Raw genomic sequence first — 23,905 nt, 5'->3', positions numbered from 1 at the left:
GGGATAGGTTGATTGGCAACACTAAATGGTCCCTAGTGTGTGAATGTTGTCTGTCTATCTGTGTTGGACCTGTGATGAGGTGGCGACTTGTCCAGGGTGTACCCCGCCTTCCGCCCGATTGTAGCTGAGATAGACACTAGCGCCCCCCGCGACCCAAAGGGAACGAGCGGTAGAAAATGGATGGATGGATGGATGTCGTTTACAAGTTTTAAACAATAATGTGCTGCTAATTATTTGCAATGTAATGCATTTTGTTACATCAATAAATAGCTTCTTTTTTTTTTTTTTAACCTAATCAAGTATTGTTGTAATTGCTTCAAATAGACAAACTTTATTTTCTTTGAAGACACCTTAAAATATGATGCAAATCAATGCCAAAAAAGTTTTGGTAATAACTTGGACCATATCTGGTCCAGATCTGGTCCGAATGTAATATTTGGGTAACGTTTGTGTGCCATATTTGGGCCGTACGTGACCTTGTTTTCCGCTGCTATGGACCAGATTTGTCCCAGATCTATTTCAGATCTGGCGAATGAGTCCGTATCAAATCAATGCCGAGGTAAAAAGGATCTGCACCATAAAACCGTTGCTTCACCAACAAGTGCTACTGGATTTGAAGTCGAATCGTACCTGATAAGCAACTTACAAAGCTCCAGTGGGAAAAGTTAGTGTTTTATCCCATCTCGATCATAGGTTCACGATTAAATATGTCACTTTGGCTTTCTCTAACTTGAGAAAGCCAAAGAATAGCTGAGTGGTTAACTCAGCCACCTCTCAATAAAGGGGACTGAGTTCAAGTCCAGTCAGATTGATCACTAACTAACCGAAGCTCATGAGTTTTGTTTCACATCTGTTGTAGTTTACTGGGACGGTTCTCGATTATATTTGTCATTGGTAAAAAAAAAACAGGAAAGCTGAGTGGTTACACCGTTGACCACAAATCGAGGGGAGCTTGGTTTAAATCTCAGTAAGGAGTCAGTGTTTTGTTTCACTATCATTGTGGTTTGGTCAATTAGGAAACTTGGTAAGTTATAGTTTACACAGACAGGTACTCAATTACATATGTCATTGGAGCCCGAAATCTTGTCTCAAGGGGACCAAGGATAGCTGAATGATTAAACACCTAGCTCCCAATCAAAGGGCACTGGGTTCAAATCCTAGGCAAGTTCATCGTTTACTAAGAAAGCTAATGTTTTCCATCATAGTTTACTGAGACAGGCTCTCAATTGAATATGTCATTGGGGCCCGAAATCTGTCCCTGAGAAGACCAAGAATAGGTGAATGGTTAAACAGCTAGCTCCCAATCATAGGGCACTGGGTTCAAATCCCAGGCAAGTTGATCGGTAACAAAGAAAGCTAATGTTTTGTATCATAGTTTACTGAGACAGGTTCTCAATTGAATATGTCATTGGGGCCCGAAATCTGTTCCTGAGAAGACCAAGAATAGCTGAATGGTTAAACAGCTAGCTCCCAATCAAAGGGCACTGGGTTCAAGTCCCAGGCAAGTTGATCGGTAACTAGGAAAGCTAATATTTTGTATCATAGTTTACTGAGAGAGGTTCTCAATTGAATATGTCATTGGGGCCCGAAATCTAGTCCAAGGAAGACCAAGAATAGCTGAATGGTTAAACAGCTAGCTCCCAATCAAAGGGTCCTGGGTTCAATCCCAGTCAGGTCGATCGGCTTGCCAAGCCAAGGGGTGTGGGGTGGTGGACAATGTGGGGGTGTATCACCTCCCCCACACAGAGTAAAGTCAAGTGGTAGCTGGTTAATTAACTTATGGTTAAAAAGGTAAGTATGGGTAATAATCATAACAAATAGTCTATAGTCCAAAAGTCAAGGGTAACCTCGGGGGTTAGCTCCATCCTGTGTTCTGAGGCTAAAGTTGGCAAGTCTACCATCGGTAATTCCTGGCTGGGATGGGTGGGAATAGGAACATGAATAATTAATCATTCTGAGTGTTGACCAATCAGCTATCCTCGGTCTGACCAACAATTAGTCAAATTGGCTAATAAAAAATAAAAAAAATACAACAAATTAGAATAATTGACAGAGGAAAAAAAATTCCAATTGGATAAGAAAAAAAAAACATGACATAAATAAAAACAGGGGGAAGTCAATGGATAATCATAAGAGACAATTAAGAAAAAACAATTATTTAATTAAATATCATTATTTTGATTAAAAAACTTTGTTGTGTTTTTCATTATTAGTGATGATTTAGTTGTTTTTTCAACATTTTTGATGATTTTTTTTTTTTTTTTTATTCAATTGCAATTAGTCAGACCGAGGAGAGCTGATTGGTCAACACTCACAGTGATTAATTATTCATGTTCCTATTCCCACCCATCCCAGCCAGGAATTACCGATGGTACACTTACCAACTTTAGCCTCAGAACACAGGAGGAGCTAACCCCCGAGGTTACCCTTGACTTTTGGACTATAGACTATTTGTTATGATTATTACCCATACTTCCCTTTTTAATCACAATTTAATTAACCAGCTACCACTTAACTTTACTCTGTGTGGGGGAGGTGATACACCCCCACATTGTCCACCACCCCACACCCCATGGCTTGGCAAGCCGATCGACCTGACTGGGATTGAACCCAGGACCCTTTGATTGGGAGCTAGCTGTTTAACCATTCAGCTATTCTTGGTCTTCTTAGGGACAGATTTCGGGCCCCAATGACATATTCATTTGAGAACCTGTCTCAGTAAACTATGATACAAAATACTAGCTTTCCTAGTTACCGATCAACTTGCCTGGGATTTGAACCCACTGCCCTTTGATTGGGAGCTAGCAGCTTTAACCATTCAGCTATTCTTGGTCTTGTTGAGACAAGATTTCGGGCCCCAATGACATATTCAATTGAGAACCTGTCTCAGTAAACTATGATACAAAACATTAGCTTTCCTAGTTACCGATCAACTTGCCTGGGATTTGAACCCAGTGCCCTTTGACTGGGAACTAGCTGTTTAACCATTCAGCTATCCTTGGTCTTGTTAAGACAAGATTTCGGGCCCCAATGACACATTCAATTGAGAACCTGTCTCAGTAAACTATGATATAAAACATGACCTCTTCTAGGTGGAGCTGTCTTAGTTACTGCTTAACCTGACTTGGATTTGATCCTCATACCCTTTGATTGGGAGCTAACTGTTCAACCATTCAGCTATCCTTGGTCCTCTTGAGACAAGATTTCAGGCTTCAATTACATATTTAATTGAGTACCTGTCTCTGTAAACTATGATATAAAAAACAAGTTTCGTAATCGAACTGACTGGGACTCGAACCTAGATCCTTTTGAACGGGAGCTAGCTGCTTTAACCAGTCAGCTACCCTTGGTCTAAACAATTATATAAAACATTCTTAGTTACCTATGGACCTGGCTAAGATTTGAACTCAGACCCCTTTGATTGGGAGTTTGCTGCTTTAACCTCTCAGCTACCCCTTGGGCTTGTTAGTCACACATTTTGGACCCCAATGACTTGTCTCACCAATCCACAATGATAGTGAAACAAAAACTGACTTCTTGGTTGGTGGCCATCACTGTTAACCACTCAGCTATTCTCAGTCTACTACAGCACAGATTCCAGTCCCCAATGACAAATATAATCGAGGACCTGTCTCAGTAAACAACGATAGGGGTCAAACAAAACTCTGGTGATTTGGTGAGTTACTAATCTAGCTGACTGGGTTTTTAACACAGCACCCTTTGATTGGGAACGAGCTGCAGCTATTCTTGGTCTTCTCAGAAGACAGCTTCCATGCCCCAATGACGTATTCAATTGCGAACCTGTCTCAGTAAACTATGATATATAACTTTTACTCTTGGCGCTGGAGCTTACATAGACACCAAAGGTCCTGACTGGGAATTGAACCACACACTCTTGTGATTGGGCTCTAGCTGCTTTAACCACTCAGCTATCCTTCGTTTTCTTATGACTGTATTTCAGGCCCTGATGACATATTTAATTGAAAAGCGGTCTCACTAAACTACAATGATAGTGAAACTAAATGCTGTCTCCTTACTGAAATTTGAACCCTGTACCCCTTTCTTGGTGATCTGTATTGGAGCCCACAGTGCTGACCATCGAGCTATCCTGGCTCCCGTCAAAGACTGATTTTTGCTCACATACAAATGTAATCAGTGAACTATGACAGAGGTGGGGAAAAAAAAACCAAGCCCTTCCAAGTTACAGATCTGAACCTCAGTAGTACTGATTGAGAGGTAGTGGTCTTCACCATTGAGCTAGCCTGGGTCTAAGTGCAAGGGGAGTCCAGCTCATTCATTAATGTCATTGTGACACCTGTCAAAATGTCAGAAACAGGAAAAGGAACACGTTACTACATTTAGAGCACAGGCGTCAAACTCAAGGCCCGCCCCTTCATTATATTTGGCCCTTGAAAGCCTGGAAATAATATGTATCAATAAAGTACAGTAACGGTTCTTACTAAATGTATTCTTTCTTTCTGTTTTTGGAGAAAAAAAAAAGTACTCCTGTAATCGCAAATTATGTTAACTTAAATATAGTCTAATTATGCAAAAAATATGTGATCAAACATTCAAACCATTTTTAAATAGAAACAAATACTAATATTAATGATTTCAAAGCAAGTTAACCATCAATTTGTGCAGTGTAAAAGTAGCAATAGATTTCATGGGAAAATTGTGAAATTTTCTGTAAATTTACAGCATTTTTCTCTTAATGAAAGAAAACTACTTTTTTTTTTACTGTAATACACTGAGGTGCCGTTTTGCCATTTAAAGTCATACACTGAAAAATCTATAGTTCTACAAAAAAAAATGTTTTTAAATGACAGCTCAGGTGCCAAATTTTTACTGTAAAATGCATTTTTTGTTTACAGTAAAAAAAACTAATGTAAATTTTACAGTAAAATTCTGGCAACTGACTTGCCTTTTTTTTCACCATAAAAAAAACCCCTGTTTTTCCATTTACAGTAATATACACTACATTTTGAGGTGAAATTATTGCAACTTACCATATTTTTGGAAATGTTATTTTAAAAAAAAATCGAATAAAATGTGGTGCCGTTTTGGCATTTACAGTAAAACACTGAAAAATCTACACTTCTACAAAAAAATAAAACTGGCATCAGGTGCCAACATTTTACTGTAAAAATGCAAGTTTTTTTATTTACAGTAAAAAAACTAATGTAAATTTTACAGTAAAATTCTGGCAACTGAGCTGCCTTTTTTAATTTTACCATAAAAACAGCAGTTCAGTTTTCCATTTACAGTAATATACACTACATTTGAGGTGAAATTATTGCAACTTACCATATATATTTTTTTACATTTTAGTTTAAAAAAAAAAAACTAATAAAATGAATAATAAAAATTGTGCAATAATAGTATTCACTGTTTGAAGCGGCCCTCTGGGGCCAAAAGTAACTGTGATGTGGCCCTCAGTGAAAACCACTTTGACACCTCTGCTATAAGCTAATTGTACTTGTCACTTTTTTTTTTGCATGAGTAGCAACAAAGTGTACTTTTTTTTAATTACAGTTAAAAACAAATGTAAATTTTACAGTAAAATTCTGGTAACTGAGCTGCCTTTTTTTCTTTTTTTACCATAAAAACATCAGTATTGTTTTTCAATTTACAGTAAAACAATACATTTTGAGGTGAAATTATTGCAACTTAAAATATTTCTAGGAAATGTTATTTTAAAAAAATCTAATAAAATGTAGTGCCGTTTTGGCATTTACAGTAATACACTGAAAAATCTACAGTTGTACAAAAAAACTGCCAGCTCAGGTGCCCAAATTTTACTGTAAACATTTTTTTTAAAATTTACAGTCAAAAAAACTAATGTACATTTTACAGTAAAATTCTGGCAACTGAGCTGCCTTTTTTTTTACCAAATAAAATAGCAGTACAGTTTTTCCATTTACAGTAATATACACTACATTTTGAGGTGAAATTATTGCAACTTAACATATTTTTGGGAAATGTTATTTTAAAAAAAATCGAATAAAATGTGGTGCCGTTTTTGCATTTACAGTAATACACTGAAAAATCTACAGTTGTACAAATAAACTGCCAGCTCAGGTGCCAACATTTTACTGTAAACATTTTTTTTTAAATTTACAGTAAAAAAAAACACTAATGTACATGTTACAGTAAAATTCTGGCAACTGAGCTGCCTTTTTTTTTTTTACCATAAAAACAGCAGTTCAGTTTTGCCATTTACAGTAATATACACTACATTTTGAGATGAAATTATTGCAACTTAACATATGTTTTTCACATTTTAGTGTAAAAAATCTATACTAATAAAATGCATTTAAAAAATTGTGTAATAATAGTATTCACTGTTTGAAGCGGCCCTCTGGGGCCAAATATAACTGCGATGTGGCCCTCAGTAAAAAACACTTTGACACCTCTGCTATAAGCTAATTGTACTTGTCACTTATTATCTGCATGAGTAGCAACAAAGTGTACTTTTTTTTATTTGCAGTAAAAAACAAATGTAAATTTTACAGTAAAATTCTTGTAACTGAGCTGCCTTTTTTTTTTTTTACCATAAAAACATCAGTATTGTTTTTCCATTTACAGTAATATACACTACATTTTCAGGTGAAATTATTGCAACTTAACATATTTTTTGGAAATGTTATTTTAAAAAAAAAATCTAATAAAATGTGTTGCCGTTTTGGCATTTACAGTAATAAACTGAAACATCTACAGTTCTACAAAAAAAAAACCTGGCAGCTCAGGTGCCAACATTTTACTGTAAAAATGCAAGTTTATTTACAGTAAAAAAATTAATGTAAAATTTACAGTCAAATTCTGGCAACTGAGCTGCCTTCTTTTTTTCTTTTTTTTTACCAAATAAAATAGCAGTACTGTTTTTCCATTGACAGTAATATACACAAATTTTTAGGTGAAAATTTTGCAATTTAACATATTTTTTGGAAACGTTATTTCAAAAAAATCTAATAAAATGTGGTGCCGTTTTAGCATTTACAGTAATACACTGAAAAATCTACAGTTGTACAAAACAACTGCCAGCTCAGGTGCCAACATTTTACTGTAAACTTTTTTTTTTAAATTTACAGTAAAAAACAAAAACAAATGTACATGTTACAGTAAAATTCTGGCAACTGAGCTGCCTTTTTTTTTTACCAAATAAAATAGCAGTACCGTTTTTCCATTTACAGTAATATACACTACATTTTGAGGTGAAATTATTGCAACTGACCATATATATTTTTTTACATTTTAGTTTAAAAAAAAAAAAACCTAATAAAATGCATTTAAAAAATTGTGTAATAATAGTATTCACTGTTTGAAGCGGCCCTCTGGGGCCAAACATAACTGTGATGTGGCCCTCAGTGAAAACCACTTTGACACCTCTGCTATAAGCTAATTGTACTTGTCACTTTTTTTTCTGCATGAGTAGCAGCAAAGTGCATTTTTTTATTTACAGTAAAAAAAAACAAATGTAAATTTTACAGTAAAATTCTGTTAACTGAGCTGCCTTTTTTTCCACCTTAAAAACAGCAGTACAGTTTTTCCATTTACAGTAAAATACACTACATTTTGAGGTGAAATTATTGCAACTTACCATATTTTTGGGAAATGTTATTTTTTTAAAAATCTAATAAAATGTGGTGCCGTTTTGGCATTTACAGTAATACACTGAAAAATCTACAGTTCTACAAAAAAACCTGGCAGCTCAGGTGCCAACATTTTACTGTAAAAATGCAAGTTTTTATTTACATTAAAAAAAGTAATGTCAATTTTACAGTAAAATCCTGGCAACTGAGCTGCCTTTTTTCTTTACCAAATAAAATAGCAGTACAGTTTTTCCATTTACAGTAATATACACTACATTTTGAGGTGAAATTATTGCAACTTAACATTTTTTGGGAAATGTTATTTAAAAAAAAAAACATCTAATAAAATGTGGTGCCGTTTTTGCATTTACAGTAATACACAGAAAAATTTACAGTTCCACAAAAAAAACCTGGCAGCTCAGCTACCAACATTTTACTGTAGAAATGCAAGTTTTTTATTTACAGTAAAAAAATTAATGTCAATTTTACAGTAAAATTCTGGCAACTGAGCTGCCTTCTTTTATTTTTTACCAAATAAAATAGCAGTACCGTTTTTCCATTTACAGTAATATACACTACATTTTGAGGTGAAATTATTGCAACTTAACATATTTTTTGGAAATGTTATTTTTTTAAAAATCTAATAAAATGTGGTGCCGTTTTGGCATTTACAGTAATACACTAAAAAATCTCCAGTTGTACAAAAAAACTGCCAGCTCAGGTGCAAAAATTTTACTGTAAACATTTTTTTTTAATTTACAGTAAAAAAAACCTAATGTACATTTTACAGTAAAATTCTGGCAACTGAGCTGCCTTTTTTTTACCAAATAAAATAGCAGTACCGTTTTTCCATTTACAGTAATATACACTACATTTTGAGGTGAAATTATTGCAACTTAACATATTTTTTGGAAATGTTATTTAAAAAAAAAAAACATCTAATAAAATGTGGTGCCGTTTTTGCATTTACAGTAATACACTGAAAAATTTACAGTTCCACAAAAAAACTTGGCAGCTCAGGTGCCAACATTTTACTGTAAAAATGCATTTGTTTTATGTACAGTAAAAAACAAATGTAAATTTTACAGTAAAATTCTGGCAACTGAGCTGCCTTTTTTTCTTTTTACCAAATAAAATAGCAGTACAGTTTTTCCATTTACAGTAATATACACTACATCTTGAGGTGAAATTATTGCAACTTACCATATATATTTCTTTACATTTTAGTTAAAAAAAAAATAATAATAATAAAATGAATTTTAAAAATTGTGTAATAATAGTATTCACTGTTTGACGCGGCCCTCTGGGGCCAAACATCACTGATGTGGCCCTCGGTAAAAACCACTTTGACACCTCTACTATAAGCTAATTGCACTTGTCACTTTTTTTCTGCAAGAGTAGCAGCAAAGTGTACTTTTTTTATTTACAGTTAAAAAACAAATGTAAATTTTACAGTAAAGTTCTGGTAACTGAGCTGTCTTTTTTTCACCTTAAAAACAGCAGTACTGTTTTTCCATTTACAGTAAAATACACAACATTTTGAGGTGAAATTATTGCAACCTACCATATTTTTGGGAAATGTTATTTAAAAAAAAATCTAAAAAGATGTGGTGCCGTTTTGGCATTTACAGTAAAACACTGAAAAATCTACACTTCCACAAAAAAAATAAACTAGCAGCTCAGGTGCCAACATTTTACTGTAAAAACGCAATTTTTTTATTTATAGTAAAAAGACGAATGTAAATTTTACAGAAAAATTCTGGCAACTAAGCTGCCTTTTTTTTATTTTACCATAAAAACAGCAATTAAGTTTTGCCATTTACAGTAATATACACTACATTTTGAGGTGAAATTATTGCAACTTACCATATTTTTTATACATTTTAGTTTAAAAAAATATATACTAATAAAATGCATTTAAAAAATTCTGCAATAATAGTATTCACTGTTTGAAGCGGCCCTCTGGGGCCAAACATAACTGCGATGTGGCCCTCAGTAAAAAACACTTTGACACCTCTGCTATAAGCTAATTGCACTTGTCACTTTTTTTCTGCATGAGTAGCAACAAAGTGTACTTTTTTTTTTAATTACAGTTAAAAACAAATGTAAATTTTACAGTAAAATTCATTTAACTGAGCTGCCTTTTTTTTTTTACCATAAAAACATCAATATTGTTTTTCCATTTACAGTAATATACACTACATTTTGAGGTGAAATTATTGCAACTTAACATATATTTTGGAAATGTTATTTCAAAAAAATCTAATAAAATGTGGTGCCGTTCTGGCATTTACAGTAATACACTGAAAAATCTACAGTTGTACAAAAAAACTGCCAGCTCAGGTGCCAAAATTTTACTGTAAACATTTTTTTTTTAATTTACAGTAAAAAAAAACGAATGTACATTTTACAGTAAAATTCTGGCAACTGAGCTGCCTTTTTTTTTTACCTAATAAAATAGCAGTACAGTTTTTCCATTTACAGTAATATACACTACATTTTGAGGTGAAATTATTGCAATTTACCATATTTTTGGGTAATGTTATTTTTTTTAAAAAATCTAATGAAATGTGTTGCCGTTTTGGCATTTACAGTAATACACAGAAACATCTACAGTTCTACAAAAAAAACAAAAAAACTGGCAGCTCAGGTGCCAACATTTTACTGTAAAAATGCAAGTTTTTTATTTAGAGTAAAAGACGAATGTAAATTTTACAGTAAAATTCTGCCAACTGAGCTGCCTTTTTTTTTTTTACCATAAAAACATCAGTTCAGTTTTGCCATTGACAGTAATATACACTACATTTTGAGGTGAAATTATTGCAACTTACCATATTTTTTTCACATTTTAGTGTAAAAAAATATACTAATAAAATGCATTTAAAATGTCATAATAGTATTCACTGTTTGAAGCGGCCCTCTGGGGCCAAAAATAACTGATGTGGCCCTCGGTGAAAACCACTTTGACACCTCTGCTATAAGCTAATTGTACTTGTCACTTTTTTTCTGCATGAGTAGCAACAAAGTGTACTTTTTTTTAATTACAGTTAAAAAAAAATGTAAATTTTACAGTAAAATTCTGGTAACTGAGCTGCCTTTTTCTTTTTTACCATAAAAACATCAGTATTATTTTTCCATTTACAGTAAAACACACTACATTTTGAGGTAAAATTATTGCAACTTAACATATTTTTTGGAAATGTTATTTTAAAAAAATCTAATAAAATGTGGTGCCGTTTTGGCATTTACAGTAATACACTGAAAAATCTACAGTTGTAAAATAAAACTGCCAACTCAGGTGCCAACATTTTACTGTAAACTTTTTTTTTTTAAATTTACAGTAACAAAAAACTAATGTACCTTTTATAGTTAAATTCTGGCAACTGAGCTGCCTTTTTTTTTTACCAGATAAAATAGCAGTACCGTTTTTCCATTTACAGTAATATACACTACATTGATCTTTCACAGTATCATGTTCTCATAGTCATCAGTATCATCAGTATCACAGTATCATGTTCTCATAGTCATCATCGTCACCGATGTCCCACTGGGTGTGAGTTTTCCTTGCCCTTATGTGGGTCTACCGAGGATGTCGTGGTGGTTTGTGCAGCCCTTTGAGACACTAGTGATTTAGGGCTATATAAGTAAACATTGATTGATTGATTGATTGATTTTGAGGTGAAATTATTGCAACTTACCATATTTTTGGGAAATGTTTAAAAAAAAAAAAAAATTGAATAAAATGTGGTGCTGTTTTTGCATTTACAGTAATACACTGAAACATTTACAGTTCCACAAAAAAAACCTGGCAGCTCAGGTACCAACATTTTACTGTAAAAATGCAAGTTTTTTATTATACAGTAAAAAAATTTATGTAAATTTTACAGTAAAATTCTGGCAACTGAGCTGCCTTCTTTTTTTTTACCAAATGAAATAGCAGAACAGTTTTTCCATTTACAGTAATGTACACTACATTTTGAGGTCAAATTATTGCAGCTTAACAAATTGTTTGGAAATGTTATTTTACAGTAAAAAAAAATAATAATGTAAAATTTAAAGTAAAATTCTGGCAACTGAGCTGCATATTTAATTTTTTATTTTTTTACCATAAAACAGCAGTACAATTTTTCCATTTACGGTAATACACACTACATTTAGGGGGGCGGCATGGCGTAGTGGGTAGAGCGGCTCTGCCAGAAACCTGAGGGTTGCAGGTTCCCTCCCTGCCTATTGACATCCAAATCGCTGCCATTGTGCCCTTGGGCAAGGACACTTCACCCTTGTCCCCGGGACCGCTCACAGTGGTGAATGAATGACGAATGAATGAATGATAGGTGGTGGTCGGAGGGGCCGCTTCAGTCAGTCTACCCCAGGGCAGCTGTGGTTACAGATGTAGCTTACCACCACCAGGTGTGAATGAATGATGGCTTCTCACTTCTCTGCCAGCGCTTTGAGTATCTATTAATAGCATAATTTCACCTCAAAATTATTGTTTTGGGGTGAAATTATTGCAACTTACCATGAATATATGTATATATTTTTTTCATTCTAATGAAATGCATACAAAAACTGAGAAATAATATTATTCACTGTTCGAAACGGCCCTCTGGGGCCAAACATAACTGCAATGTGGCCCTCGGTGACACCCCTGATCTAGAGGATCACCATCTGGATTCAGGACTTTACTATTGAAGGTCGAACCTGGCAAAGATCTGCATTCCCTGAGGGCTTTTTTTAATGATCTATAAAATGAGATATTTGCATATCTGGGAGGAAATAATTAGATTTATATAGTATTTCTTTTTTATGATTGACCTTTTGGAAGTGACTTGCAGAAGTGGGGAGACGAGCCAAAAAAATGTACTCAAGTAAGAGTAACTTTTCTCTAAAGCAGTGATTCTCAAACGGTGGTACCTCCTTCTAGTGGCACGCCAAAACACAGTGTTACTGTTCAAACTGTGTGTAGTGTCACATTGTAGTATTGAATTGTTTTTAGTAAATACTTAGGCCTACTATGCTACTATGTTTTAAAGGTTGGTCATTATATTGGTACTCAGAGAGCCAAGTGTTTTCTGAGGTGGGACTTGGTGGGAAAACAGTGCTTCAGAGGAATATGACTTAAGTAAAAGTGAAAAGGGAGTCATTTAAATAATTACGTGAGTTTAAGTAAATATTCTGGGGGGGAAAAACTATTCAAGGACCAGTTAACTTCTGATTTATTTATTAGCTATTTTGAAATGGTTCTGGAACCACAACAGTAGTGTGTGTTCTTGTATTTCTACCCTTCTTGAGACATCAACAAGGAAAAGTAGCTTCCATATGAGGAGGTGTGAACAAGTTAGGACATAAATCATGGTCCCAATACGGAAAACCATTGCATTTAAAAGAGAACGTCTCATTTGCAGCCCTGGTGGTGAAATCTGTCAAAATGAGGGTGGTCCCAAAAAGGAGGAATTTTTCAAATTGACTGTGTGTCGGTTTTAAAAGTGCTCTCCCTCTGGTCAACATATGAAATAACAAGTGTGTGTAAAAATTTGAAGTGCCCCCCCTCTGGCCAAAATTAATAAAAAGGTGTACTTCCTTTTCGTTCTATTTTTCCAATTCTAAAACGCAAATCAAAAAACAAAATTAAGGCCATTTATCAATTTTTATTATATACCGCAGATTTGAAAACAAACAAAAAAGGGCTGATTTTCATTAAAATATCACCATATTTGATTCTGTGCTGTTTTCTTTTTATGGATTTTTATTTTTCCACATAAACGCAAAAATCCGATTCTTGTTAATCCAAAATGCAAAAATGCTTGGTTATCTATATGATGACAAATGGAACCGGAAGCAGTATTTTTAGCTTCTCCTTCGCGTTTAGCATGTTTTAAGAATAACATTAACACCTTTGGTCCGTGTACCTTCTGGTCATTCCATTTAAAATCCTTAAATGCAAATCAAAAAAATATTTTCGGGCCATTTTCATTTCTGAAACAAAAGTTGGACAACTATTTAATGAGACTTTTATAAAACGACAATAGGAATCCTGCTGAACAAAAATGTTAGCGTTCCGTGAAGAAAAAGCTAAAATACTGCTTCCGGTTTAATTTGTCATCACACAGAAAAACATTAATTTTTGCATTTTGGATAAACATTGATTACATTTTTGCGTTTATCTGGAAAATCATAAATCCATGAAAGAAAAACAGCACAAAATCAAATTTTATGGCTATATTTTAATGAAAATCAGCCTGTGGAGTTTGCCCTCCCGTGGGTCCTCAAGACCATCAAGCATCGCCATGAGAGCCCGGATCAGGGTTACAATAAAGTTTTTATTTATGATTGTGCAGCGGTTTGCTTTCCAGCAAGTGTCCTCTTGTCGCTCTTGCTCTCGCTCCAGCTCCAACAACTCTCTCCTCCAGGTTTGCTGCCGTTTAACAGAGCGGCAGGTGATCAGATAACCAGGGCCAGGTGGGCCGTCTACGTGTCATGACGTGGACTTTGGTGTGGATTGTTTTCCCGAGGTGCGTGAAGGTAATGACATCTTTTAATTTTAACATAAAAAAAAACTGCAAAAACAAAGGGGATAAACAAAAACTCGCACAAAAGCAGAACTATGGACACAAACCAAAACTTGCAAACTATGGCATGAATAAAGAAAACTTACTTGGAATGAGAAAAGAGCATGAAAAAGAGCAGCATGGATCATCAGCATGAATAAAAAGGGGGTATAGAGGGTGATGTCGCCAGGCTGACTGCCTGGCAACTGCAGGCTTAAATAGTGATGTGGTGATTGACAACAGGTGCATGAGTTCAAATGAATCAGGTGTGTGACATGAGGACAGGTGAAAACTAATGGGTTGTCATGAAAACAAAGCAAGTAGTGATAAAACAGGAACTTTCAAAATCCAAAAACCAACAGAACATAGCCAAACTAAACATGATCACTAGGACATGACACTACGCACCTGGCGCTGATTTCGAAGCTGGTCCTGGCACACCCCACTTCGCTGCAGGCCCACAGGCCACGCCCCCCTCCACACAGCCCTTTTTTGTTTGTTTTCAAATAGGCCATATATCGTAAAAATCGAGAAACGGCCCTTACAGGGGCGGCATAGCTCGGTTGGTAGAGCGGCCGTGCCAGCAACTTGAGGGTTGCAGGTTCGATTCCCGCCTCGGCCATCCTAGTCACTGCCGTTGTGTCCTTGGGCAAGACACTTTACCCACCTGCTCCCAGTGCCACCCACACTGGTTTAAATGTAACTTAGATATTGGGTTTCACTATGTAAAGCGCTTTGAGTCACTAGAGAAAAGCGCTATATAAATATAAATTCACTTCACTTCACTTACTTGGTTTTTTGATTTGCCTTTCAGAATTGGAGATAGAAGAAAGGTACATGGACCACCTTTGTCCAGCAGGTGTCTTTTTGTCGTTTTAAAAAAAAGTCTTATTAAATAGTTTTCCAACTTTTGTTTCAGAAATGAAAATAGAAAAAATGGTCCAATATGTTTTGAGGAGGATTTTCATTAGAGAATTGGAAATAGAATGAACGGAAGGTACAAGGACCCTCCGCTTTAGTCCTCTAATAAAAGTGCAGACTGCCAAAGTGGCGCACATTAAAAGTTTTGCAGTACTTACAGTTGTTTTTGACAGTGTGTGTGGTTTTCCTGCTGCAGTCCGATGCGATCCCGTGAATCTCCACTCTGACAAAAGGGTCCAGAGCCTTGCCACTCCTGGGAACAGGTAGGTTGGAGCCACTGATCACCTGTAGTTGGCACATGTGTGTGACTATTTAACATAAACATAGATAACACATCTCTTCTTAATAGTCAATAAAAAGAAGATTTTTATGCTAAACAACAAGGTGGGATATTGTTTTCCTGAACAGATGAATAATTTACAAGTTGGCTTCTTTAAATGCTACTCAAGATTCAAACAGCGTTGATTCAAGGCTGCAATGTTTCTCCTTGAAATGATCAAATGACAACGGTGACAATGCAAATAAAAGTGACGGCCCCCCCGACTCACTCATCCCGTTTATATTCTATAAAGATTCACTGTTTGAGCTCTGCTTTTGGTCCACACTGAAAGGTTTTGAAAGGCTTTTGTTCATTTCTTTTTGTAAATTTAAAATTAAATGTAGTTACCCAAGTGGAGGGGAGTAAATGAGAAGAAACCAAACTGTTCTTTTTATTTATAAAAATCTACCGATCTACCTATCAACCTTTTTTTCCTCAGTGACACTGAGAGGCGCAAATGTTTTCCAAGCGCCTTCCTGCTCCGTCACTGATAATAGCTAAAGATCTCTTCACATCGTTTCTGGGCCCAAAGCACGCAGCATGAAGCACTTGTTTTATATGGTAGACTTACTGGGTTTGATCCCCAGTGATGGTCATAATTTATGTTAAATTAGATTAAATTTGTCATTTCCCACCAAAAAACATTAAAGATTTGATTTCCTTTGAATTGGGTTTAGTCCCCCCCCCCCAAAAAAAGCATCAAATCTAAATAAAGTTTGAGTCAGATACTATAAAAATTGCTCTACACAAATAATGTATGATAAATGATGAATGGGTTGTACTAGTATAGCGCTTTTCTACCTTCGAGGTACTCAAAGCATTTTGACACTATTTCCACATTCACACACACATTCACACACTGATGGCAGGAACTGCCATGAAAGGCGCTAACCAGCACCCATCAGGAGCAAGGGTGAAGTGTTTTGCACAAGGACACAACGGACTTGACGAAGTTGGTACTAGGTGGGGATTGAACCAGGGACCCTCGGGTTGCACGCGGCCACTCTACCACTGCGCCATACATATACATACATATACATACATATATATATATATATATATATATATATATATATATATATAAATATATATATATATATATATATATATATATATATATATATATATATATATATATATATATATATATATATATATATATATATATATATATATATATATATATATATGTAGGTGTGGGAAAAAATCACAAGACTACTTCATCTCTACAGATCTGTTTCATGAGGGGTTCCCTCAATCATCAGGAGATTTTAATGGAAGCATTCACATACAATGGTTTATATAGAGCACAGAGTGGGTGGGTACAAGCAGGCGTAGGGTGTGGTGATTGGCTCATGTGTTACCTAGGAGGTGTTTCCGTCTATGGCGGCATGTTGAAATGATTTCACTGCGCTTGTTGAGGGATGATAGCTCTGGATGATATATAATAAACAGTTTCTCTTTCAAGCATAGGTTGCATCTTTTATTACCACTGTTGTAAGGTGTGCTGGATGCAATAATTTGCCATGTTATTGAATATTCAACATTATTGTCTTTGAGGTTCCAAATGTGTTTGCTGAGTATTGTAGAATTCTGCAAAGTCTGGTTTCTAAAGGAGGCGTTGTGATTATTCCATCTTGTTTTGAACGCTCCTTCGGTTAATCCTACGTACGTGTCGGATGTGTTAATGTCCTTGCGTATTACCTTTGCTTGGTAAACGACTGATGTCTGTAAGCACCTTCCGTTGAGAGGGCAATCAGGTTTCTTGCGACAGTTACATTTGTTATTGGTTTCAGAGTCGTTTAGTCTGGGGGTAGGCAGTCCTTTTGCAATTGCTTTGTTGTGGTTTGAAATGATTTGTTGCATGTTATTCATACAGCTGTAGCTCAATTTAATGTTGTTCTTGTTGAATATTTTTCTTAGGGTGTTGCCTTTGGGGAAGTGTTTGTCGATCAGAGTGAGGAACTTGCGGCCGATGTTGGTTGAGACGTCTTTGCTGAATGGCGGATTGTACCAGATGATGCTGTTTCGTTTTCTGCTCTTTTTTGGTTGGTTTCCTGGGGTGGGTTCATAGGTGAGGGTGAAGTTGTATCCGCTTTCATCAAGTGCTTTCTGGTACGGGGGGGTTGCTTGGTCGAATTCAGCTTTGCTGGATGACAGCATCGATAGCCTTTTATTAATTCCGGTAGGTATTCTTTTCGTGGTGGTGGGTGGGTGGTTGCTGTCGTGGTGCACGTATTGGAGTGTTGTGTTGGGTTTCGTGAATGGTTGGTAGCTGTTATTTCTCAGGTTGAAAGTGACGTCGAGGAAGTTGACGGTTTGCTTGTTGGCTTCAATCGTGATCCGTAGGCCGTTTTCTTTGAAGATTTGGCATATGCGCTTCTTGGTGTTCTCGCTGCTCCTTGGCGAGGCGCGGCACACTGCCAGTCCATCATCACGGTAAATACCAAGGTTCAGGTTGAGGCTAGCAAGCTGGGAGAGGAGGAAACTCCCAACGAGTTCGCACGTTTCTGCTCCGTCAAAACTCCCCATAGTAACGTCAAATGTTGAATTGTTCTTTTTTTGCCATGGTGTACTGTTGTGGATGAGTATGGAGTTCTTTGCGTGGATGATGATGTTTCTTTCGTTGCCTGTGATTGAGTCGTAGTCCGAGGCGAAGTTTAGTGCTTGGGTCAGTAGGTCTTGCGTGATGGAAGGGTAAAATTCTTCGATGTCGAAGGAGATAAAGTTGTGTTGTTGTTTGTCTTGGATGTTGTTAAACCATTTTGATTACTGCTGCTGTATTTCTCCATTGGTTGAGTGGTGTTTTGTCCTTGATTTTTGCGTTGATTCTGTCCAGGATTATTTTGCTGATTTTTCCTATTTCGGATTTAGTTGGGTTTATTAGTCGGCATGTTGGGTTATTTGCGAAGTTGGGTTTGTGGTCCTTCAATGTGATGAAGGCTTCTTTGTTGGCTGTGGCGTCCACCCTGTCCTCAATGTCCAGTTCGGTTGCGATCCGCTTGTTTTCCAGGTGGATGTTCTGTAAAGTGTTGGGTTGCGCTTTTTTGTATGATTTGGTGATGCTTTTGTCCAGTAAAGAGTTATGTTCTGGTATGTCCATTCTGTAGAAGTTTGTGGTTTTATCGGCGGCTATGATGAGGTTGCTTACTTTCTTGATGCGCTCCGTGTCATTTTTCAGCTTGGTGAGGAATGGGTTGCGGGCTGGCTTAAATTTGACTGATTGTATCATTTTGAGCATGTCGTTCTCAAAGTCCTTTAATTCCTTGACTGTGGGTGGGTTCTTGGTAGATTTGAATCCGTAAGTTTCCTTTTGCGTTCCTTTTGTTTCAGGGTGGAGGAAAAAGTGTGCTTTCCACCGCATCCTTCTTAGGAAGTGTTCCGTCTTTTCTATGAGTCTTTGCTTGTAGTCCTTCTGCGCGGGTATGGGAATGTTCTTCGTGGAGTAGTCGATGCTGAACTTTTCCATTTCGGATCGTCGTACAGTGCTCAACAAATGTCAATTTGTCAATCACAACGCCTCCTTTGGAAACCAGACTTTGCAGAATTCTACAGAACTCAGCAAACACATTTGGAACCTCAAAGACAATAATGTTGAATATTCAATAACATGGCAAATTCTTGCATCCAGCACACCTTACAACAGTGGTAATAAAAGATGCAACCTATGCTTAAAAGAGAAACTGTTTATTATATATCATCCAGAGCTATCATCCCTCAACAAGCGCAGTGAAATCATTTCAACATGCCGCCATAGACGGAAACACCTCCTAGGTAACACATGAGCCAATCACCACACCCTACGCCTGCTTGTACCCACCCACTCTGTGCTCTATATAAACCATTGTATGTGAATGCTTCCATTAAAATCTCCTGATGATCACAAGACTACTTCATCTCTACAGATCTGTTTCATGAGGGGTTCCCTCAATCATCAGGAGATTTTTTTTTTTTTTTTTTTTTTTTTTTTTTCCCTCAATCATCTCCTGATGATTGAGGGAACCCCTCATGAAACAGATCTGTAGAGATGAAGTAGTCTTGTGATTTTTTTTCCCACACCTATATATATATATATATATATATATATATATATATATATATATATATATATATATATATATATATATATATATATATATATACACATATACATATACATATATACATATACACATATTAGATAGATTAGATTAGATAGTACTTTATTTATTCTGTCAGGAGAGTTCCTTCAGGAATATTACAATTTTCAGCACAATCCCATTCAAGATCAGACAAACATTACAGGGAGACAGAACAGGATTGCTGACGGGTCTGCCGGCTTCCAGCGCCCCTTACAAAAAAAAGATGACATACAGGTAAACAAGGGGGGGGTGGGGGTACAAAAAAAATAGAAGATTAAAATAAAATTTAAAAAAAATCGGACTTAGCCTAGGCCCTGGAGTGGGGGTGCAGACTGAGGCCAAGGGGGAAAAAAACAGAAAAAACAACAACTCATAGCCATAGTACACATCCCTCTTCCATGTGTGTAAGAGGGAAACATCAAAAATCAAAGAACACAGAGGACATTAAAGACATTAAAGCAGCAGATACAACCAGACACTTCTACATACAGCTTTGAATGAAAAATAAAATAAACATATATATATATATATATATATATACATATACATATATATATATATAAATACACACACACACACATATATATATATATATATATATATATATGTATATATATATATATATATATATATATATATATATATACACACATGAAAAATTCATGCAGAGAGGGAAATCACAACTAAGTCAATTGACCAAATGTGTATTTATTAAAGTTATTAAGCAGTGGCACAAACATTTGTGTCATTTCCAAAACAGAAAGTGCAAGATTGTCAGACATTTTAAGTGTCAAATAAAAATGAGCTGCATAATAGGAAATCAAATAGTATTCGTCCTTCACTATGTGGTAAGTTACTACGGACGTTATGAAATTCTCTTCATTCTCTAGCACAGGGGTCACCAAAACGGTGCCCGCGGCCACCAGGTCGCCCGTGAGGACCAGATGAGAGGCCCGCTGGCCTGTTCTAAAAATAACTCAAATAGCAGCACTTACCAGTGAGCTGCCTCTATTTTTAAAATTGTATTTATTTACTAGCAAGCTGGTCTCGCTTTGCTTGACATTTTTAATTCTAAGAGAGACAAAACTCAAATAGAATTTGATAATCTAAGAAAATATTTAAAAGACTTGGTCTTCACTTGTTTGAATAAATAAAAAAAAAAATTATTTGCTTCTTATAACTTTCAGAGACAATTTTAGAGAAAAAATACAACCTTAAAAATGATTTTAGGATTTTTAAACACATATACCTTTTTACCTTTTAACCCCCCACGCCCCCCCCTTCTAGGGGACCGAAAGCAATGTACATATATATACACATACATATATACATTATATATATTTATATATATACATATACAGTATATGTGGATATACATGTGTATATATCATATATATATATATACATACATATACATATATATGTGTATATATACATACATATACATATATATATACATATATACACATACATATATAAAACATTTATTATGTGAAATGGTACGCATGAGGATGTACGAGACAATCTGCCCAACAACAAGAGGATAAAAGAAAATAAGAAACTTATCGACTACAACTGGATCAAAATGGCGGACACAGGCGAAGCTCTTTGGGCAAACCTTGACCATATATGGAGATGTCTGCTGATATTAGTAAGGCGAATACGTCACTAAAGTTAAAATTCCAAATGGCTCGTTTGGAGCAAGTTTGGAAGAAGGCAACATTGTTTTAAAAAGAAAAAAAAAAAAAAAATATATATATATATATATATAGGGGGTTAGGCTAGGGTTGCTGTGGATCAGTAGACGGCTGTCACGGTCGTACCTTGAGCAGCAGGTGTGTTGGTTGCACGCCGCGCTGACTGCCGCCAGGATCAAAGCTCTTCTGACTGGACATGAGCACTGCAGGCTTTAAGACATACCCACAGCCCCCGTTGTCCTGGAAACGGCCATCATTAAGGTCCATTGGCATTCCCAGGGACTGGAAATTGAGTGCCACTGCAAAATACCACAAGGCCAATGGTGAGGAATGAACAAAATCAAGCTTTTTCCTTTTTTTTTGTGTTTTCGAAAATGAGAAGCTTTTGTTTGATGTGCAGGAGGGAGGACATGATGCATCTGCAACCATCCTCCATGTTGCATCATGGGCAGAAAATGTTCTTCCCTACTCTTGTGTACAAAGCCCGTTTCCATACGAGTTGGGAAATTGTGTTATATATAAATATAAACAGAATACAATGATTTGCAAATCCTTTTCAACCCATATTCAGTTGAATATGCTACAAAGACAACATATTTAATGTTCAAACTCATAAACTTTATTATTTTTTGGCAGATAATAATTAACTTAGAATTTTATGGCTGCAACACGTGCCAAAGTAGTTGGGAAAGGGCATGTTCACCACTGTGTTACATCACCTTTTCTTTTAACAACACTCAATAAACGTTTGGGAACTCAGGAAACTAATTGTTGAAGCTTTGAAAGTGGAATTCTTTCCCATTCTTGTTTTATGTAGAGCTTCAGTCGTTCAACAGTCCGGGGTCTCCGCTGTCGTATTTTACGCTTCATAACGCGCCAAACATTTTCCATGGGAGACAGTTCTGTTGTAACACTTGCTGAATGTGGCCTCGACATTGTCTTGCTGAAATAAGCAGGGGCGTCCATGAAAAAGAAAAAGCGCTTAAATGGCAGCATATGTTGTTCCAAAACCTGTATGTACCTTTCAGCATTAATGGTGCCTTCACAGATGTGTAAGTTACCCATGCTTTGGGCACTAATACACCCCCATACCATCACATATGCTTGCTATTGAACTTTGCGCCTATAACAATCCGAATGGTTCTTTTCCTCTTTGTTCTGGAGGACACCACATCCTCTGTTTCCAAATATTAGTGAATTATATTTATATAGCGCTTTTCTCAAGTGATTCAAAGCGCTTTACATAGTGACACCCAATATCTAAGTTACATTTATACCAGTGTGGGTGGTACTGGGAGCAGGTGGGTAAAGTGTCTTGCCCAAGGACACAACGGTAGTAACTAGGATGGCACAAGCGGGAATCGAACCTGCAACTCTCAAGTTGCTGGCACGGCCACTCTACCAACCGAGCTATGCTATATAATTTGAAATGTGGATTCGTCAGACCACAGAACACTTTTCCACTTTGCATCAGTCCATCTTATATGATATCGGGCCCAAGAAGCCGGCAGTGTTTCTGGATGTTGTTGATACAGTAAATGGCTTTCGCTTTGCATAGTAGAGCTTTGACTTGCACTTACAAATGTAGCGATGAGCTGTATTTAGTGACAGTAGTTTTCTGAAGTGTTCCTGAGCACAAGTGGTGATATCCTTTAGAGATTGATGTCGGTTTTTGATACAGTGCCGTCTGAGGCATGGAAGGTCACGGTCATTCAATTTTGGTTTCCGGCCATGCCGCTTACGTGGAGTGATTTCTCCAGATTTTCTGAACCTTTTGATGAAATTATGGAGCGTAGATGTTGAAATCCCTAAATTTCTTGCAATTGCACTTTGAGAAACGTTGTTCTTAAACTGTTTGACTATTTGCTCACCCAGTTGTGGACAAAGGGGTGTACCTCGCCCCATCCTTTCTTGTGAAAGACTGAGCATTTTTGGGAAGCTGTTTTTATACCCAATCATGGCACCCACCTGTTCCCAATTAGCCTGCACACTTGTGAGATGTTCCAAATAAGTGTTTGATGAGCATTTCTCAACATTATCAGTATTTATTGCCACCTTTCCCAACTTCTTTGTCACGTGTTGCCGGCATTGAATTCTAAAGCTAATGATTATTTTCAAATTATTATTTTTTTTTTTCAGTTTGAACATCAAATATGTTGTCTTTGTAGCATATTCAACTGAATATGGGTTGAAAAGGATTTGCAAATCATTGTATTCTGTTTATATTTACATCTAACACAATTTCCCAACTCATATGGAAATGGGGTTTGTACACAAGAGTAGGGAAGAACGCCAGTGAGAACAACAGATAATAACCAACTTAAAATCATGCAAGTTAATTATTCAGAAGACTTTCTGCCGATTTGAAGTGGCATTGATCCATCCAGCCTGCAGCATCTTTCAAAAAAAAATACAAAACCTCAAAACCGCGCCATCACATCAGGCTGGCTTTCTAGGAGCCGCGGCAAAGAGAGCAAGGGCGACAGGAGCGGCAGACAAAACAGCAGCACACGCATCAAGGTCGCGCCTTTTAGCTTGTTTGTTTTTATCGAGCTGCGCCAGGCTTTGTCTGGTTCATTGAAGGAGAGCTCCAAAGAAATGGAACAGCAGAGAAGTTAGAATTGGACTAGGATGAAGTCAAGGGAAGTAATAGAAGCACATTTCAGTGGCGGTGAAATCAATTTAAAAACCATTTTAGTTTGTCTCC

At 36.3% G+C, this 23,905-nt stretch overlaps 1 protein-coding gene across 1 annotated transcript in view; it reads right to left on the bottom strand.

Annotated features, from left to right (window-relative positions):
- The window catches only part of LOC133563535 (1-phosphatidylinositol 4,5-bisphosphate phosphodiesterase zeta-1-like), a 59,115-nt gene that overhangs the window by 7,198 nt on the left and 28,012 nt on the right, over positions 1–23,905 (bottom strand). Inside the window, exons 8-9 of the mRNA XM_061917705.1 lie at positions 21,325–21,497; positions 15,220–15,346 (exon numbers count right to left, since the gene is read on the bottom strand). Coding sequence (XP_061773689.1) covers positions 15,220–15,346; positions 21,325–21,497 — 300 coding nt within the window. The remainder of the gene's footprint in view (positions 1–15,219; positions 15,347–21,324; positions 21,498–23,905) is intronic.

Source organism: Nerophis ophidion, linkage group LG12, assembly GCF_033978795.1.
Source record: "Nerophis ophidion isolate RoL-2023_Sa linkage group LG12, RoL_Noph_v1.0, whole genome shotgun sequence".
NCBI lineage: Eukaryota > Metazoa > Chordata > Actinopteri > Syngnathiformes > Syngnathidae > Nerophis > Nerophis ophidion.
Note: the sequence above shows the minus strand (reverse complement) of the source record. Positions and strands in the feature narration are given on the sequence as shown.